Raw genomic sequence first — 17,086 nt, 5'->3', positions numbered from 1 at the left:
TTTTAAAATTGTAGATAAATGACCCTTTTACATTGTTGATTACCTAAATTGTCATTTTTTATAATTTATTTATTTATTTAGGACTGTGTGATTTTAATATAGTGGTATATGTATATTAGTTTTGTTTAATTAGTTTTTATTTTAAAGTTATATTGATTTTTTAAGTTTTTTATAGGTTGTTGGTATATTATTTTCTAATTAGTGTATATGTTTTTTGTAGTGTGGTATATTATTTTTTTTTATATTTAATTTCTATTTTATTATACATAATGGTAGTATATAATTTTGTATCATGGTATATACATTTTAATGGTAGTATATAACTTTGTTAGCATAGTATATACATTTTTTAGTAATAATTTTGTAAGTTTTGATGGTATATTATTTTTCAACTCAGTATATATATTTTGTGGTATGGTATATTATTCAACAACCCATAAAAAACGAAAAAAAATCAAAATAACTTTAAAATAAAAACTAATTAAACAAAACTAATATACATATACCATAATATTAAAATATTTAGAATAAAATAGTAATTTGTTAAAGGGTGTATTTGGTAATATTTTATATTAAATAGAAGATTAGGCTATTTTACTACAAAATTAAAAACATAAACATTTACTTACTTTCACACAACATTAAGGGTCATTTTGCATCATGCCCATTTTTTATACTTTGATAAAAAAATTTATATGACGTTGTACAATGTCCTTATTTAAGACATTTTGTAAATTTTAAGAAATTCTGAATAAACAAATCATTTAAATTTTATTTTCGACACTATAAATTATTTGAAATTTCGGCACTTAAAATGACTACTAAATATACACCATCTTAATTGGAAAAAAAATTATAGAGGTGTAGAAAACACCCACCGACTATATCAGTCCAACAAAAGAAAATGGTTGCCCTTGTCATCCCTAATGTTATTGTTATTTAAAAAAAAAGTGTGATTCATTCATCGAAGAGAACAAAAAAAACTTCAACTTAAGAAAAATCAAGCAACTAAATCACAAAAACAGGACGAAAAAAACCAAAATAGATGATGAATACAGTAGAGGGGGGAAAATACAATAAAATAAACTAAAAAATCACCTCCCCTGAAAATTACCCATTTGAGAAAACATAGGAATATGACCATCAGACCCAGCAACTGTTACACTAGAATGATCTTCACTCACATCTTCAAAATCATCAATGACACTTTGCATTTTACTTTGTCCATTACTAACTTTCTTCTCCATAAAAATAAGACTCTGACCCTTAATGTCTCCTTCTTCGACAACCGCAGCCTCGTGAAGTTGTAGTGAATACTCCAAATTCCACAACACATCTCCTATTGACGGCCGATCCACGCCGTACTCAGCCATGCACTTCTCGGCCGCCTCCACGAACTTCTTAAGTGACGCGCTGCTGATCTGTCTGGCGATGAAAGGGTCGATTATCGTCTCAATGGAGCCTTTTCTATGCCAATGCATTGCCCACTCGGCCAAACTCACTTGCTCCCTCGGCAACTTCGGGTCTATAACTGGTCTAGCGCATAAGGCCTCAAATAGGACAACCCCAAATGAGTATACATCAGATTTCTCCGTCAACTGTTGTCGCCGGAAGTACTCCGGATCAAGATATCCGAAGCTTCCCTTCACGGCGGTGCTGACGTGCGTCTGGTCAAGCGAAGGCGCCGTCTTTGAGAGCCCGAAATCAGCAACTTTAGATACGAAATTCTCATCGAGGAGGATGTTTGTCGTCTTAACGTCGCGGTGAATTATGCCTTGAGCCGCTCCGGTGTGGAGGTAGTGAAGACCCCTGGCGGCCCCTATGCAGATTTCTAGCCGTTGTTTCCATGACAATTTTGATAAATTTGAGCCGTACAAGTGGTCCCGGAATGGCCCATTGGACATGTATTCGTAGACGAGGATCATCTCTGATTGTTCGTCGCAAAAACCAATTAAGGAAACGAGGTGGCGATGGCGGAGCTTGGAGAGCATCTCGATTTCGGTTCGGAACTCGTTGATTCCTTGCTCTGAACTTGGGTTGCCTCGCTTCACGGCGAGCTTCGTGCCGTCTTCCAACACTCCGAGGTAGACTTTTCCGAACCCGCCAACTCCAATCACTGCCTTTTCGGCGAAACTCTGCGTTGCCGCTTGTAATTCGGCGAGCGTGAAGACTTTCCCGAACAATACCACCGACGAAGATATGTAGCTCGAGTAGCCACTTTTGCTCCGGCGAGAGCCAAATAGGCTCAACGCGGATCGGCGGGAGCTAGTAGTACTGCTTCTCGAGTAACTGGATTGGAGAGGTAGAAGCCACGAAGAAAAGCTCTTTCGTTTCTCCCAACTTTTAGGCTTTTTCCTCCACCGGATGCAAGCCACGCATAGCATAACCGTCGCTGCCACTGCCATTGCCAACCCGGCCGCTACGATTTTCATGGTCTTTGGCCCTGAATTAGGTCCTTTATACTTCCCACTAACAGTAAACAAACCATCCAAGCTATTTGCAGAATTGCTCATCTTCATAATTTCTAACCCATTAAGAATAGCATCTCTAATCCCGGAATGAAAATTCGAATTACACCCCACTTGAACCATAATCTTATTATTCGTAATGTTCATCGAATGGAGAACGAAATCTTTGTAATAAGCTGTTGAGAGAGCTCCGGTAAGGGAGGAAAGGTCAACACTCTCCATGGCCATAATCTCATTAACGTAAACATTAAAATACAGAGTATTAAGAGCTGCGCTCACAATATCACAAAAATGAAGTCTGATCAAGTAAGAATATCCCTGATCGACATTAAAGATCCAAGTGAGGTTGAAATTGGGTTCCATGGTAAGTGAGTTTTCCATTTCTTGAGCCGATGAATAAACCATGCGAGGAGCAATCAATGGAGTCAGCCCTTTACTTTCCTGGTACTCGACAGTTTCGGGAGGAACTGAAACGTTCCTGGACCCCTCTTTGAATGCATTGAATGTCGCATCCGTTTGCCAAACTCTGTAAAGGGTGTCGTTTTCCGGGACCAACGTCGGCCCTCCGACGTTCAAACGGTAAGAAACACGGAGTGCGCGGCCCCACGCTCCGGCGACGCTTTGCCCAGGTGGGAAAACGGCAGATACAGAGTCCGAAATAAGAGTGTATGGAGCAGAGACTACCTCGATGGCGTTGACGAAGGCGACCGTCTTCTTCTTGGGCTTGAAGATGAGGGAGAATCTGTCTCCCGTGATATTGACGAGAAACTCCCGGAAAGCGAACGTGGTCGCGGAAAAATCATCGAGGAGAACGAAGTCGCCGGCGAAGACTTTGAATACGGCGGCGGTTAGGTTATGAGTCGGGTCGGGAACCGGGTAGAAGAAGAGGCGGACCCAGTGGGGCCCAGGTTGGGAGATGTGGAAGCTGTAGGTGGATTGTTGAGGGAAGATACGTACGGTTGTGTATAAAGGCAGGGACGAAGGTGGCACAATACTGTCATTAGCGGTGGAAGAAGAAAACGAAGAAGCAGAAGCTTTGGCTGCGGTGGCTATGGAGGAAAACTCGACCGAAGCCTGAACATCATTCTCGGTGGATAAGAGAGAAGCGGTGTCGCGCTCGGACTTGAAATTCCGGCCGTCGGAGAGCCGGGTTTGCTCCGGAGACCCACAGTCGATGAGATAATTATCAGGTGGTGAGAATGTGATCGAGGAAGTTGTGTTTGGGAGGTGGAATAGGAAAACAATGAGGAAAATGGAAAAGGAACAAGTAGAACGTGGTAATTTTGATTTTGGATGTTTTCTAAATGTAGCATTTTTTGTATCCAAGTAAAGCCCCATTGTCGTGAGCTTGGGGGTTTTAAGGTGAGTACATTAATGGCCGTGGAGTAGCAAAGGTGGTGGTGCTAGTAGTGATGATCTGTTTGAAGGGAGGGAAAGTTGGAGAGAAACTGAAAGTGAGGTGGGGGGTTGGTTTCGGGAATTTGTACGTACAGAATTGGTTTAGGATTTGGGAAAAGGAATTATGGCTGATGTTAGTTGGGAGCACGTAAGGGAAATACGTGGGGAGATGTATCAGTTTGTTTGTTGTTATAAATGTTAATTATCCCTTAGACTGAGAAGAAAATTGAATTTTTCTTGAAAGAAAATTGGAACTAGAATAATTTTGTTTATATATATAAGACAATTTTTTTTATAGGGCTCTACGTTAAGCTTTATCGGTAGAACTTTTAGCGTTTCTCGACTTGTGAACAGTTTTCGGTGTAATTTTTTTTATGATCTTGTATATTGTAGCTATTTAGAGCATCCTGCAAATTTTTAGAAAATTCCGAATAGTTTTCAGTACCGAAAAGTAGGTTCAAACATATTGTTTTCCACGCGCATAAAAAAAATTAGTCACGCGTGCAACATGTTTAAACTTAGTTTTGGATATTGTAAACTATTCGGAATTTTTTGAAAATTTGCAGATGCTCTAAATAGCTACAATATACACGGTCATAAAAAAAATCGTGCCGAAAACTATTCACAGATTGTAAACACTAAAAGTCCTACCGGTAGAACTTAATAAATATATATAGGACAACGAACGATGCGTTGGGCCATAAAATCGACTATCTTTCTTACATATGCTTTTCATGTTTGCGTATTATGTTTGCATATAAATCCTTACCAACTTTTGCATATCATCTGCAACACAACTGCAGTTGTGTTTGCATATCATCATTCTATAGATGATGCTGCTTGCTTATTAATATTGTCTTATATGTTTGTCCAGGTAGTTTACTACACCGAAAAAATGAGATTTTTTTTACTAACCTTAATTAATTATCTATTTTTATAACATTCAATATTTTATAATACGTTGTTATAGAACTTTCCATACTACTATACAACTTGAACTTGCCTTTAAGAATATCATATGTACATAAACACACATATGTTTAGTTCTTAATTATCTATAATCTTATGCATTACATGACTTTCCTAATTGTTTTGCCATTATCAACTAGAATATAGCGTTTATTATAGAAACTAGTATAGAGCAGTCTTTTGTAATTATTAAAATATATATATTTTAAAATATTTTTTGGGAGATTGTGGGGTGGTGATTCATTTTCACCATACTCGTACAACATGTTCTTTATACTCGTACAACATGTTCTTTATATGGACACGTGAAGACATCTTGACTATAATTTTCACCTTGTATTTTAGTTGTTTACCTATTTTGACCATTAATTTTTTTTAAATTAACTTGTGGACCTTGTGTTTTGTCAAAAATTCAAAAATAGGAATGTAAAGATAGATTATTTGAACCACGTATAATTTGGTTGATTACCCGTTTGAATATTTTATTGTTAAAAGTTAACATTTGGATCCTATATTTTGTCAAAAAGTTAAAATATAAATAGATAGATTTTATTATTATTATTATTATATGTATATATTTTTATCTATTATAATTTTTATTAAAATAAAAATGAGAAAAAAGAGAACAGACAAAATAGATAAAAAAAATTCTTAATAAATTAATAGCTATAAATTAAAAAAGTAATATAAAAAATGAGAAAAAAATATTGTTTACTTATATTTATAATTTAATTAAATAGTTGTTGTAATGAAATATCTAATCAAATTTAAATTCAAAATATACATCGTTGAAATAAATCAAATTTAAATTAAATTATACATGTTGTTAATATATATTTTTATAAAACTATTACATTTAAATGAAAAAAAAACATAAATAATTTAAATAAACATTTATTATTTTTGTTGTTGTGCATTATTTTATTTTTAGTAATATTATTTTTCATTCATAATGTATTCCTTATTTCTAAAAAGAATTTTTCGTGTTTCACATCAATCTCCGCATCTTTTGTTGCTACGGGAATGTCCACTAAAATTACAATCTATAAAATATTTATTTATTATGGTGAAAACAAATCACAAATCCAAAGAATGTCATTAGTAATATCTTATTTTCACAAGTTTAGTAAAATATATGTTGTACCCAGTTTTCGAGCCATGTTAAATGTGACCTCGAAAGTTGGATTCACAAACAATTGGACTCGTAAGGTTTAGAGTATGCTCCAGGACTGAATATCGAGCCTGCAAGACATAGACGACCTCGAATATGGTGACCTCGAAGTGTTCATGATCTCGAAAGGTAGCTCCGGAGACGCATCCATCCTCAGGGATGACCTCGGATCAGGGGTCCTGAGCTCGACGCACATACGATCTCGAAAGCCATGTGACCTCGGGAGATGTCTCTAGCTCGAAAGCTGACGAGAAACCTGGGAAGCTAAGGCCTTGGAGATATATGATAAAAACCTTGAATATCTATAAGTGTTGTCCATACAAGATGTAATCCTCATTTATTACTGTAAATCCCCTAGAATCGTGGGATATTATTTGGTCAGTTATACGTCCCCTGGTCTTCAGGGGACGTTTCCTTTTATATTTAATTATAGACATTTAAAGCCATTTATTTTATTTACACAAAAAGAGTAACTGCCCAAAATATGTGGGATAGTATTCCGCAGCCTTCTCTATAAATAGAGAGGTCATGCGCCATTGTAAGGGACCGAAATTCTGAACCTTGAGAGAAAACTCTGAAGAATTCATGCTTAAGAATTTTCAGAGATAATCTTGAGTTTAATAACAGAGACTCGTGGATTAGGCAGATTTAACTGCTAAACCACGTAAAAATCGTGTGTTTGTATTGTCATATTTTAATTGACCATTATCAATTATTGTTTACGTGCTCTCCTTTCACTGTTGACGAAAAACGGCGTCAATAGTTTGGTGCTTTCATTGAGAGCCTTAAGCATTCATCCCTAAGAAAATCATGGCCACAAACAATCAGAACACACCTGAAGAAAATTACCCAAGACGCCCTGGAAAACAGCCAATGGAGAATCTGGATGTTGAAGAGAGAAGTGGGTCTTCTGATTCCCGGGGACCACCTCCTCCACCAAGAGATGAGGATATGTACTACAATCCTAAGCGGTACGTTCCTATTGTGGAACTTGAAAACCGGCAGTTGAAACAGCTATTGGCAGATGCCAACAAACGGAATGAGGAGTTGACAAGGATAGCCGCAGAGGCGCAGGTGGCTCAGCCCCCGCCTCCGCGCGAAAACCAAGTCCCTCCTCCAAGGGACGTGCATGTTCCTCCCTGGAGACCCCGTGGGCATCCACGAAAAGATGCTGCCACAAGGAGGCCGACTCAACCTCCGGCACCAGCAGAGCCATCCGCTCCACCTAGGCCCCAGAGGAGTACTCGGGCTCGAGCCCTGGCTAACCCGCCTGTGGAAGTGCCTACAGGAACTGAGAATAACCGAACCCCTGCAGAGGCTCGGACTCAGGTACCTGGGAGCGCACCAAATGTGACCGAACCATCTCGGGCGAATTCCGGACCCTCTAGGCCGCGACAATGGTGGCAGCCACCATCGCCTATACGGTTTCCTCCGTCACCCATAAGATATCCTTCGCCCCCCCCCCCCCCCCCCCCCCCCGCAGGAACGCTCAACCCGTTCGAGATCAGAATGAAGGGCATGCGGGGGAAAGACAAGGAAACAGGGAGACTTTCCAGGAGCGGAGAGGCGCCCCGTCTGAGAAAAGTCAGACGTCTCGGTCTCGCACTACGGAGACGAGGCGACGTGGGAAGAATCCATCACGAAATAACCAAGAAATGAGTTTTACCAGTGAAGATTCCGGAGATACCAGGTCAGTCAGTAAGCATGACCGAGGTCGTAAGAATACCGAAAGCCGCAAGAATCGTCCCGACCTGCGAAATCATCTGAACCAGAGTCGGGGTAATGGAGATCAAACAAATCCGGACCTGAGGGATCGCTTGAATAGGCGTAGAGATCCCTCGCGGAGACGCGAGCCTGGGATTGTGATCGATGACAGCCAATTCCAGACAGTACCTCCTAATGACCCAGTCCAAGAAAGAATTGATCAGCTCGAAAGAGCCTTTAGGCTTTTAAAGAATGAACGAGGAAATGGTCGATATGAGGACTCTGACGAGGAGCTCGAGTCGTTTGCTCCCCATATTTCCAACACTCAATTTCCTCAAGGGTTTCGGATCCCTCACGTCCCAACGTTTGAAGGAAAGACCGACCCGTTTAGTCATCTGAGCACGTTCAACACTATCATGAGAGCCAGTAATGTGGGTTACGAGCTCAGGTGCATGTTGTTTCCAACATCATTGGCAGGACCTGCCAAAAGTTGGTTCGAAAAATATAAGAGACACTCAATAACTTCTTGGGAGCAGTTGTCTAAAGACTTTAAGAAGCAGTTCAGAGCAATGATGGGGGTCAGACCAGAAGCATCCACCTTAACTAACGTCCGACAACAGCCGGGCGAAACACTAAAAAGTTACCTAACAAGATTCAATCTGGAAGTCGCCCGAGCTCGGGATGTAGATGACAGTGGGCACCTAATGGCTATCCGAGCTGGTGTATTACCGGGAAGTGCCCTTTGGGACGACATGCAAGGGAAACCGGTAAGGTCAATAACTGAGTTTAACAGACGAGCGCAGAGGTTTGTCAATGTAGAGGAAGCGAGGTCGACGCTCAAAGCGACTTCCCAGTCCGAAACTACAACGATAAACATCAACTCTGCCTCAACCTCGGCGGACCCAGCAGCTCCAAAGCCTGCCACGGAGAACCCCTCCAAGAGAAAAAAGAACGAAGGAAGTAACCCCGAAGCTGAGGGAGGAAAGAAAAAGAAAGGGGAGAGGTATTTCTCCGTGTATAGGGTATACACCGAGCTCAATAAGTCTCGGGAGAACATATACCTGGCTAATGAAAACCAGGTCCCCTTTAGGCGCCCGGACCCGATGAGGAATCAAAAATCCAAGAGGGACTCCAGTAAATATTGCCGGTTCCACAAAGACACCGGGCATACAACAGATGAATGTCGATAATTGAAGGACGAGATCGAAGGGTTGATCTCGAGAGGTTACTTCCGGCAATATGTCAAAAACCAGAGTACTGGTCAGACGGCCGCGAGCCAGAGAGTAGCCGTACCCCCAACGACGCAAAACAATAACTCTTGAGCTCGGGAAGAGGACAGGCCTCCGCCGATTGATGGAGAGGATGTAATAACCATCTCGGGAGGGCCTCACCTCGCAGGAGGGGGCAGGAATGCCCAAAAGAGGTATGTTAACGAGTTGAAGACAGGGGACGGGTCTCCTTATGAACCCGAACCTAGGGCACCAAAAAGCTAGAGGATTGAAACACAACCAATAACCTTCACCGAGGAAGACGCCTCCCATGTTCAGTTCCCTCATCATGATCCGCTGGTCATTACTCTTCAGTTGGCCAATAAAAGGGTCCACCGAGTTCTCATAGATAATGGGAGCTCAGTCAACATCCTTTATAAAGCAACCCTCGAGAAGATGGGACTCTCCCTTCGTGACCTGAAAGCATGTGCAACTACTTTGTACGGATTTTCAGGAGAAGGAACTGCCTGTATGGGATCTATTGAGCTCCCCGTGACCTTGGGAGACTATCCAGTCTCGGTGACCAAGATAATGGAGTTCGTGGTAGTAGACTTACCATCTGCCTACAATGTGCTGCTCGGGAGACCCGCCCTGGTCGGGCTGGGGGCAGTTTCATCAGTAAGGCATCTAGCCCTTAAGTTCCTGACCCCTAGCGGAGTCGGGACATTAAAAGGAGACCAATTGGCAGGGAGGGAATGCTATAGCATCTCCTTGAGGGGAAAGAAACAAACAAACGCTCAAGCACTCGTTATCATACAAAACAAAGACGGAACGGTTTTAGAAATTGACGAGGAGATTGATCCGAGGATTGAGGAGAAAGTTGACCTCGAACCTTTAGAGGAGCTCGAAGAAATTCAGCTCAAGGAAACTGATCCCTCGAAGAAGGTGAAGGTCAGAAAACACCTCCAAGACAAGGCAAAATAGCAATTAATTTGTTTTTTGAAGAAAAACCAGGATGTCTTCGCGTGGTCACACTCAGACATGGTAGGGATAAGCCCGAATGTAGGAAGCCATGCTCTAAACATAGACAAAATCTTTCCCCCAAAGCAACAAAAGCGAAGACAGCTAGACGAAGACAGAAAGAAGGCGCTAAAGGAGGAGGTTGACAGGTTGAAGGCGAACCGATTCATTAGGGATGCCTTTTACCCTGACTGGGTAGCCAATCCGGTGTTGGTCCCAAAGCCCAATGGGACATGGATAACCTGTATTGACTACTCAGATCTCAACAAAGCTTGCCCAAAAGACTATTTTTCGTTACCAAGGATTGACCAGCTCATGGATGCCACGGCGGGGCACGGCCTGATGTCGTTCATGGATGCCTATTCTGGATATAACCAGATTCCCATGCATGCCCCCGACCAAGAACATACGAGCTTCATCACGGATAAAGGGCTATATTGCTATAATGTCATGCCATTCGGGCTCAAGAATGCTGGAGCCACATACTAGCGGCTCGTAAACATGATGTTTCCAGAACAAATAGGGAACAACATGGAGGTTTATGTTGATGACATGCTTGTAAAGTCTCAAATCAACAAGAACCATGTTGATGACCTCGAAGAGTGCTTCGGCGTGCTCAGGAAGTATAACATGAAGCTAAATCCTCAGAAGTGCACTTTCGGGGTATCTTCAGGAAAATTTCTGGGCTTTATTGTGAACTCTCGTGGAATCGAGGCTAACCCCGACAAGATCAAGGCCCTGATTGACATGCCCTCACCTCGAAGGCACAAAGATGTCCAAAGTCTGACTGGCAGGATGGCAGCCCTAAGCAAATTCATCTCGAAATCTACGGATCGTGGTCTTCCATTTTTCAACTTACTGAGAGGAGGTAAGAAGTTTGAATGGACAGAGGAATGCGAGCTAGCCTTTCAGGAGCTCAAAAAGCACCTTGCAGAACCACCCATCCTGTCAAAACCTGAAACGGGGGAAATACTGTACCTATACCTTTCAACTACTGAACACGCGATAAGTGCAGTGCTCGTCCGAGAAGAAGAGAGGGTGCAAAGACCCGTTTACTACATCAGTAAAAGATTACTGGGGGCAGAGTCAAGATATCCATTGATGGAGAAACTCGCGCTCAGTCTAATTCATTCATCCTGTAAGCTCCGCCCCTACTTTCAGGAACATCCCATCCATGTGCTGACTGATCAACCACTTAGGCAAGTCCTGTCTAAACCAGAAGCTTCAGGTCGACTTCTTAAATGGGTTGTTGAGCTCGGACAGTTCGAGATCACCTACCACCCAAGAACGACCATTAAGGCATAGGCATTGGCGGACTTTATAGTGGAATGTACGGGTATAGCCAACGACGAGGTAATAACCACAGCCCACGAGCTGTGGAAACTTTACGTCGACGGCTCGTCAAAAGAAAATGGAGCAGGGGCAGGGGTCATTTTGGTTACCCCCGCAGGAAGCAGATTTCATTCTGCCCTAAGATTTGGCTTTAAAGCATCGAATAACGAGGCCGAATACGAGGCTTTACTCGCGGGACTTCGTATAGCAAAGGAGCTCAAAGCTAAAGCTATACATTGCTATAGTGACTCCCAGCTCGTGGTTAATCAAATCCTAGGAGAATACCAGGCTCGTGGCACTAGAATGGCAGCTTATCTGGAGAAGGCAAAATCCGCATTGGAGTATTTCGAGTTTTATGCAATCGAACAGGTTCCCCGAGAACGGAACTCAAATGCAGATGCCTTAGCTCGACTCGCCACATCCGCCGAAAATGAAGAGTTGAATGCTGTACCCATAGAACACCTATCAGCACCTAGCATTAACGAGCCAGAAGAGGAAGATGTGTGTATGATCGAAACAGGGCCGACCTGGATGACCCCGATAGTTGATTATCTCGAAAATGGAACTCTTCCAAAAGATCGGAATCAGGCTCAAAATTTGATGTATCAACTTCCCCGTTACACAATTTTTGATGGAAGGCTATACCGAAGGGGGTATTCCATGTCGTTACTTAGATGTGTAACCCCTCCCGAAGCTAAGAAAATCATTGAAGAAATTCATGAAGGGTTCTGCGGAGATCATACCGGGGGGCATAGCCTGTCCAAGAAGATCATACGCCAGGGATATTTCTGGCCAACCATTAAAACGGATTCTTTCGAGTATGTGAAGAAATGCGAAAAATGCCAGAGATTCGCCACGATACCCCGAGCCCCACCATCCGAGTTGACCATGTTGACATCCCCATGGCCTTTCGCGGTATGGGGCATCGACCTCATAGGCTCTCTCCCAACTGGCAAAGGCGGAGTGAGATATGTTGTAGTCGCCGTGGATTACTTCACAAAATGGACGGAGGCTGAACCATTGGCAACTATAACCTCAAAGAAGATCCTTGATTTCGTTGTAAAGAGCATCGTGTGCCGATACGGAGTGCCGAGGAAGATCGTATCCGACAACGGAACCCAGTTCGATTGTGACTTGTTCACCAACTTTTGTGAAAAGAACGGTATAATAAAGAGTTTTTCATCAGTGGCTCACCCTCAAGCGAATGGCCAGGTCGAAGCTGTGAACAAAACTCTCAAAAGTTCATTAAAGAAAAAGTTGGAGGAAGCAAAGGGACGGTGGCCCGACGAATTGCCCCAAGTCCTTTGGGGATACAGGACCATAGCTCGAACCTCAACAGGACATACCCCGTTCTCTCTAGCATACGGCTGCGAGGCAATGTTGCCTATTGAGGTAGAAATCCCAACAATCCGAACTCAGATTTACGATCAAAGTTCAAACCACACTCAGCTCGAAGAAACCCTAGACTTGATTGAAGAAAAAAGAGAAGAGGCCCAGCTGAGAAATGCTGCCTACCAGCAACGAACTACCAGATATTTCAACAAGAGGGTTCGAGATTGAAAGGTCGGAATGGGAGACCTGGTGTTGAGACGCGTATTCTTGGCAACTCGAGATCCAGCAGCTGGAGTGCTCGGGCCGAACTGGGAAGGACCGTACCAGATAGAGTCAATCATCCGTCCTGGTGTGTACAAACTTGCGAGATTGGACAGGAGCCTAGTACCACAAGCATGGAATGGCGAACACCTTAGACCTTACTATCAATAGTGTAGGAAAAGTGTTGCCTATAACCATGAGTTTCTATTTGTATTAGTTTGTTTGTCTTTTGATTACCATCAAATAAAGATTTATTTCATTCAGTATATTATCTCTTTTTATTTTTTATTTATGCAATCTCTCTTAATTTAATAACCTATGGTCACACTCATAGGATATTAAGGGGGCATCATTGGTATATATACCATCGGCTTAAAAAATAAAAAATATATGAAGCATTTGGATATGACCAGATGCGCGAGCTCAGATAGTTCGGACATAACCGAATTATCAAAAATAAAGTATTTGGATATAACCAGATGCGCGAGCTCAGATAGTTCGGACATAACCAAATTATCAAAAATAAAGTATTTGGATATAACCAGATACACGAGCTTAGATAATTCGGACATAACCGATTTATCAAAAACCGAAAACGTTTGGAGTTAACCAGATGTGCAAACTTAACAGGTTTGGAACAAACCAGCCAAAAAGCTAATCGATGATAAGTAGGAACCTAAACCTACTCCGAGATAAATCGAGAACGAGGCTGGAATGTCTTAAAGAAAAATAGTTTCGAACTCTTAACCTTGGAGCAAAGACTGAGGATGAGGAAAAGTGACGAAGCAAAAAAGATATAACCAAATCATTCACATTACATACCATATAAGTACTTTTGGGTTCATGGTTAAAGTAATATCCGACTTTGAAAAATAACGAGGTCGGAAGCGGATAATTTGAACAAACTGTGCATGAATGCATTGAGCTTCGAACCTAAATCCACAATATGTTTGTATGAATAAATAAACATAAATGATTCATCCATAAAAAATATGCAAAATATTTCGAGCCAAGAAATGTAAAGCGTATATAAGTAATATTTAAAGAAATTGTATCGGCCCCATGGGCATAAATTAAAATAGTTACAAAAATAAGGGGACGCAGCCCCAATAAATGATTTCCCCGAGATCAGATTTAAGGAAGAGGAGTCTCCTTGGCCTTCTCAGCATCAGTAGCATCGGACCCCCCAGAACGAATAGCATGACTATCCTTCTGAGCAGCCTCTCGAGCAGCTTCACTTGCCTCAAGACGGGCATTCCACCGCTCAACATATTTGGCCTCGAGAGGGCCTAGGAAGCTGGTATCGAGGTCGGCATTATCAGCCCAAAGTTTGTACATGGCTTGGTCGACCGCTTTCTCCTTCTGCTCCTTATACTCGTCTAGGAGGCGGGCCTTCTCGCTCTCCATGATGTCGAAGGTGGCAGATTTCTCCTCTTCGAGCTTGGCATTGGCCTTCTCAAGACGAGTCTTCGCCTGTTCAAGCTCGGCATTCGTCTTCTCCAGCTCCCCGAGACGGGTCTTCATTTTTTCAAGTTCAGACTTCGAGTCCTTGAGTTCGTCAACCATTTTAAGCTCGAGATCCTTCGACTTTTGGGCCAGAGACATGCTCATGTGCACCTCGTTGGTCAGCTTATAGTTAAGTTGTGCTGAGACGACAAGGGCCTGAAATACAAAGAACGAATTAGATTGCGAGCTGAGGTACAAACATTTAAAGGAGAGTTGCGAAGGTTACCGCGGCAGTAAGTTCGATACTCTTATCATAAAGAGTATTGCAGTCTGAGGCCTTGTGCACGAGGTCCCAATGGTCGGCGCCGAAGCCTGAAAAGCTCTGACCCACTCGAGAGAGGACATCCGAGCTGAGCATAGCCCCTTGGGTCCCAGCAATGCCATCAAGCACGAACTCCTCAATATGAGGTCGGGCCGTCGGCAGTTGGACCTTGGAGACAGAAGGTTTCTTCGGGGGCCAACCGACTGTTATTTGAGTATCGGTCGGAGGAAGCGAGAGGGGCGCGGTCGAGCCAGACGCATCAACCTGGACAGTCGGTTCTGCAGTTGTGCTCACAGTAGTCTGGGCCGTTGGGGTCGTCTCGTGGCATCTGGGGATCTTGGATGGTCGGTCGAACCTCCGCGGTATTCTCGGACGTTTGCTCTTCTGAGCTCCGGCTCCCCCATCGCTAAAAAGCACAGCGTCGAGATCGGGATCCATGGCACCTGCGCAGTTCCAATCTAAGTTAGACAATGATAATAAGTTTGGAAAGAGGAAAGAAAACCAGGTAAAGAAAAGACCTAACTGGAACTCTTCCCCGAACTAGAGCTCGGGGACCATGAAATTCCCCCATCTTCAGAAGAAGCAGGGGGAGGACCTTCCCTATAGGTGGGTGATAACCTCGAAAGGTCCCTATAATCGTTGGTCCCGTACTGAACAGCTATCCTGTTCCACACCTCGTCCGTAGTATACATGGTGTCGTACTTCCCGAGCCCACTATCAAACCTATGAACACAGTCGTTTACCCAACTCCATATGTAGAAGTGGTATCTATCCTGTGGGCATGAGACTAACCTATTGGGCTTATGCTTTAGTAGAGTGGGGGACCACATTCTCGAGGTATGGAGGGTTTTACCTTCATCCGAATCTGGGCTCGAGGCTTCGTCATTGGCCTCGTTCCCCGACGGCGGACTCCTCCTACGGACTGGAAGTAGGGGCCTTGCCTCTCTCCTCGGAGGGAGGACGCCTGTGGGCAGAGGCACCTGCTCCCAAAGTTCATATTTTTTATTGGACCAGTCAGAGGTGGACTGGCCCTCCCCCAAAAGTCTGCACTTTTGGAGTCTATCCTCGTGTAAAAGGTATAATAGAGACCTCCTGCCATGGGGGAGTTGGAGCAGGGTCTCTCTATGCTCCTTCATTGTCTCGTCAGGAGTGGGACGCTGAAAATTGGCTGAAAGACAAGACATATTTCTACTAAGTACGGATCTAAGAGCTAAAATCTCGAGCACAGAAATAAAGATAACGAGAATACTTACGAATCCGCCTGAACGAGTAGTGTCGAGACGGGGACAAACCGTCTGTCCAGAAGAAGGCCCTTTTGAAATCAGGCGGATGATTGGGAAGATCTTCAAAGACCTTCTTCTCCTTGGGATAGCTCGAGAGATAATAAAAGCCATCCCCTCCCCGAGCTCGGGAGAGGTTACTTTTCAGACAAAAGAGATACAAAATCTCTTGAGGTGAAGGTCCTTTCCACCCATCTCGTGGTATAAAGACCTCCGGGCAGACAGCACCCTGTAAGAATTGGTGTTGAGTTGAAACGGGGCCAACCCAACAAAATCCGTGAAGTCCTTGAAAAAAGACTTCAAGGGCAACAGTGCTCCCGCCCTCATGTGTTCCTGGCTCCACGCCGCGTACTTCAACCTAGCGTCATGGCCCCCAGGGGCGAAACAGCTTCGTTCATGGTCGGCCGGAGCTCGACACTTCAAGGAGCCTGACAGGCTGAGGCCGTGGAAAGCCAGGATTTCAGTTATCTGACTAGTTGTGGTAACCGAGCTCCAATAGTGCTCGGCCTCAAACATTTCTCTCCTCGGCTGCGAGGAAGAAGGTTCCCCCATTAGTGAAAATTGGAGCTCTCTTGGATGGTATGCGACAGTGACCTTTAGTGCAGGATCGAAGGGAATCGGCCTAGGTCCTGAATTGGATTCCGGATAGAGGGCCTCCCGAAGAACTCTCCTCTTCCCCTCTATGACCTCGTCTATCTGGCGGCGGTAATGAGCTCGAATGTCCTCCTGCTCGTGCGCAAGCTCGTATTCCGTTATCCGACGTTGATTCCGGGCGAACAGTGATTCTGGGCTCGGAGTTTTTGGCTCGTAAGGGATTGCCAGCAACGACCCCCGCCGTCTTTCCATATTCTGTGACATCTAGCGAGAAATAAAAAATGGTGAAGGCCATGCATGCAAGAGTTGCGAGCTCGAAGTTCTGAGCTCGGGGTTTAGGAACAAAACAAGCTATATATTAAGGCCCTTATTAAAGAGTCAGGACGTGCGTTCCACGAGAAAGGAAGGAGAGTGGATAATTTTTTGAAAATCCCTAAAATCAAGGGAAAAAAGAGTGGCGGTTAACCAGGAAAGGCAGCCTTGGGTTTCGTGCATTTGTCAAGGCCAATGTTTTTTACCCGAAATCTTGGTGTACAAGAAACGTCTCTTAAAATTTTAAAACCCAGAAAACAGGAATCTTG

The 17,086-nt window shown here is 43.5% G+C and overlaps 1 protein-coding gene across 1 annotated transcript; it reads right to left on the bottom strand.

Annotated features, from left to right (window-relative positions):
- Positions 1-781: 781 nt before the first annotated feature.
- Positions 782-4,023, bottom strand: LOC133830641 (probable receptor-like protein kinase At5g61350). The gene has a single exon (XM_062260655.1). The coding sequence runs from the start codon at positions 3,804-3,806 to the stop codon at positions 1,095-1,097; it is 2,712 nt and encodes a 903-aa protein (XP_062116639.1). The 5' UTR covers positions 3,807-4,023; the 3' UTR covers positions 782-1,094.
- Between the last annotated feature and the right edge of the window lie 13,063 nt (positions 4,024-17,086).

Source organism: Humulus lupulus, chromosome 4 (genome assembly GCF_963169125.1).
Source record: "Humulus lupulus chromosome 4, drHumLupu1.1, whole genome shotgun sequence".
Classification (NCBI taxonomy): Eukaryota; Viridiplantae; Streptophyta; class Magnoliopsida; order Rosales; family Cannabaceae; genus Humulus; species Humulus lupulus.
This window is presented reverse-complemented; position numbering and strand designations above follow the sequence as displayed.

Bases quoted from the DNA above. Each gene is read 5' to 3' on its own strand.
- LOC133830641 (XM_062260655.1), bottom strand. From the start codon at position 3,806: ATGGGGCTTTACTTGGATACAAAAAATGCTACATTTAGAAAACATCCA.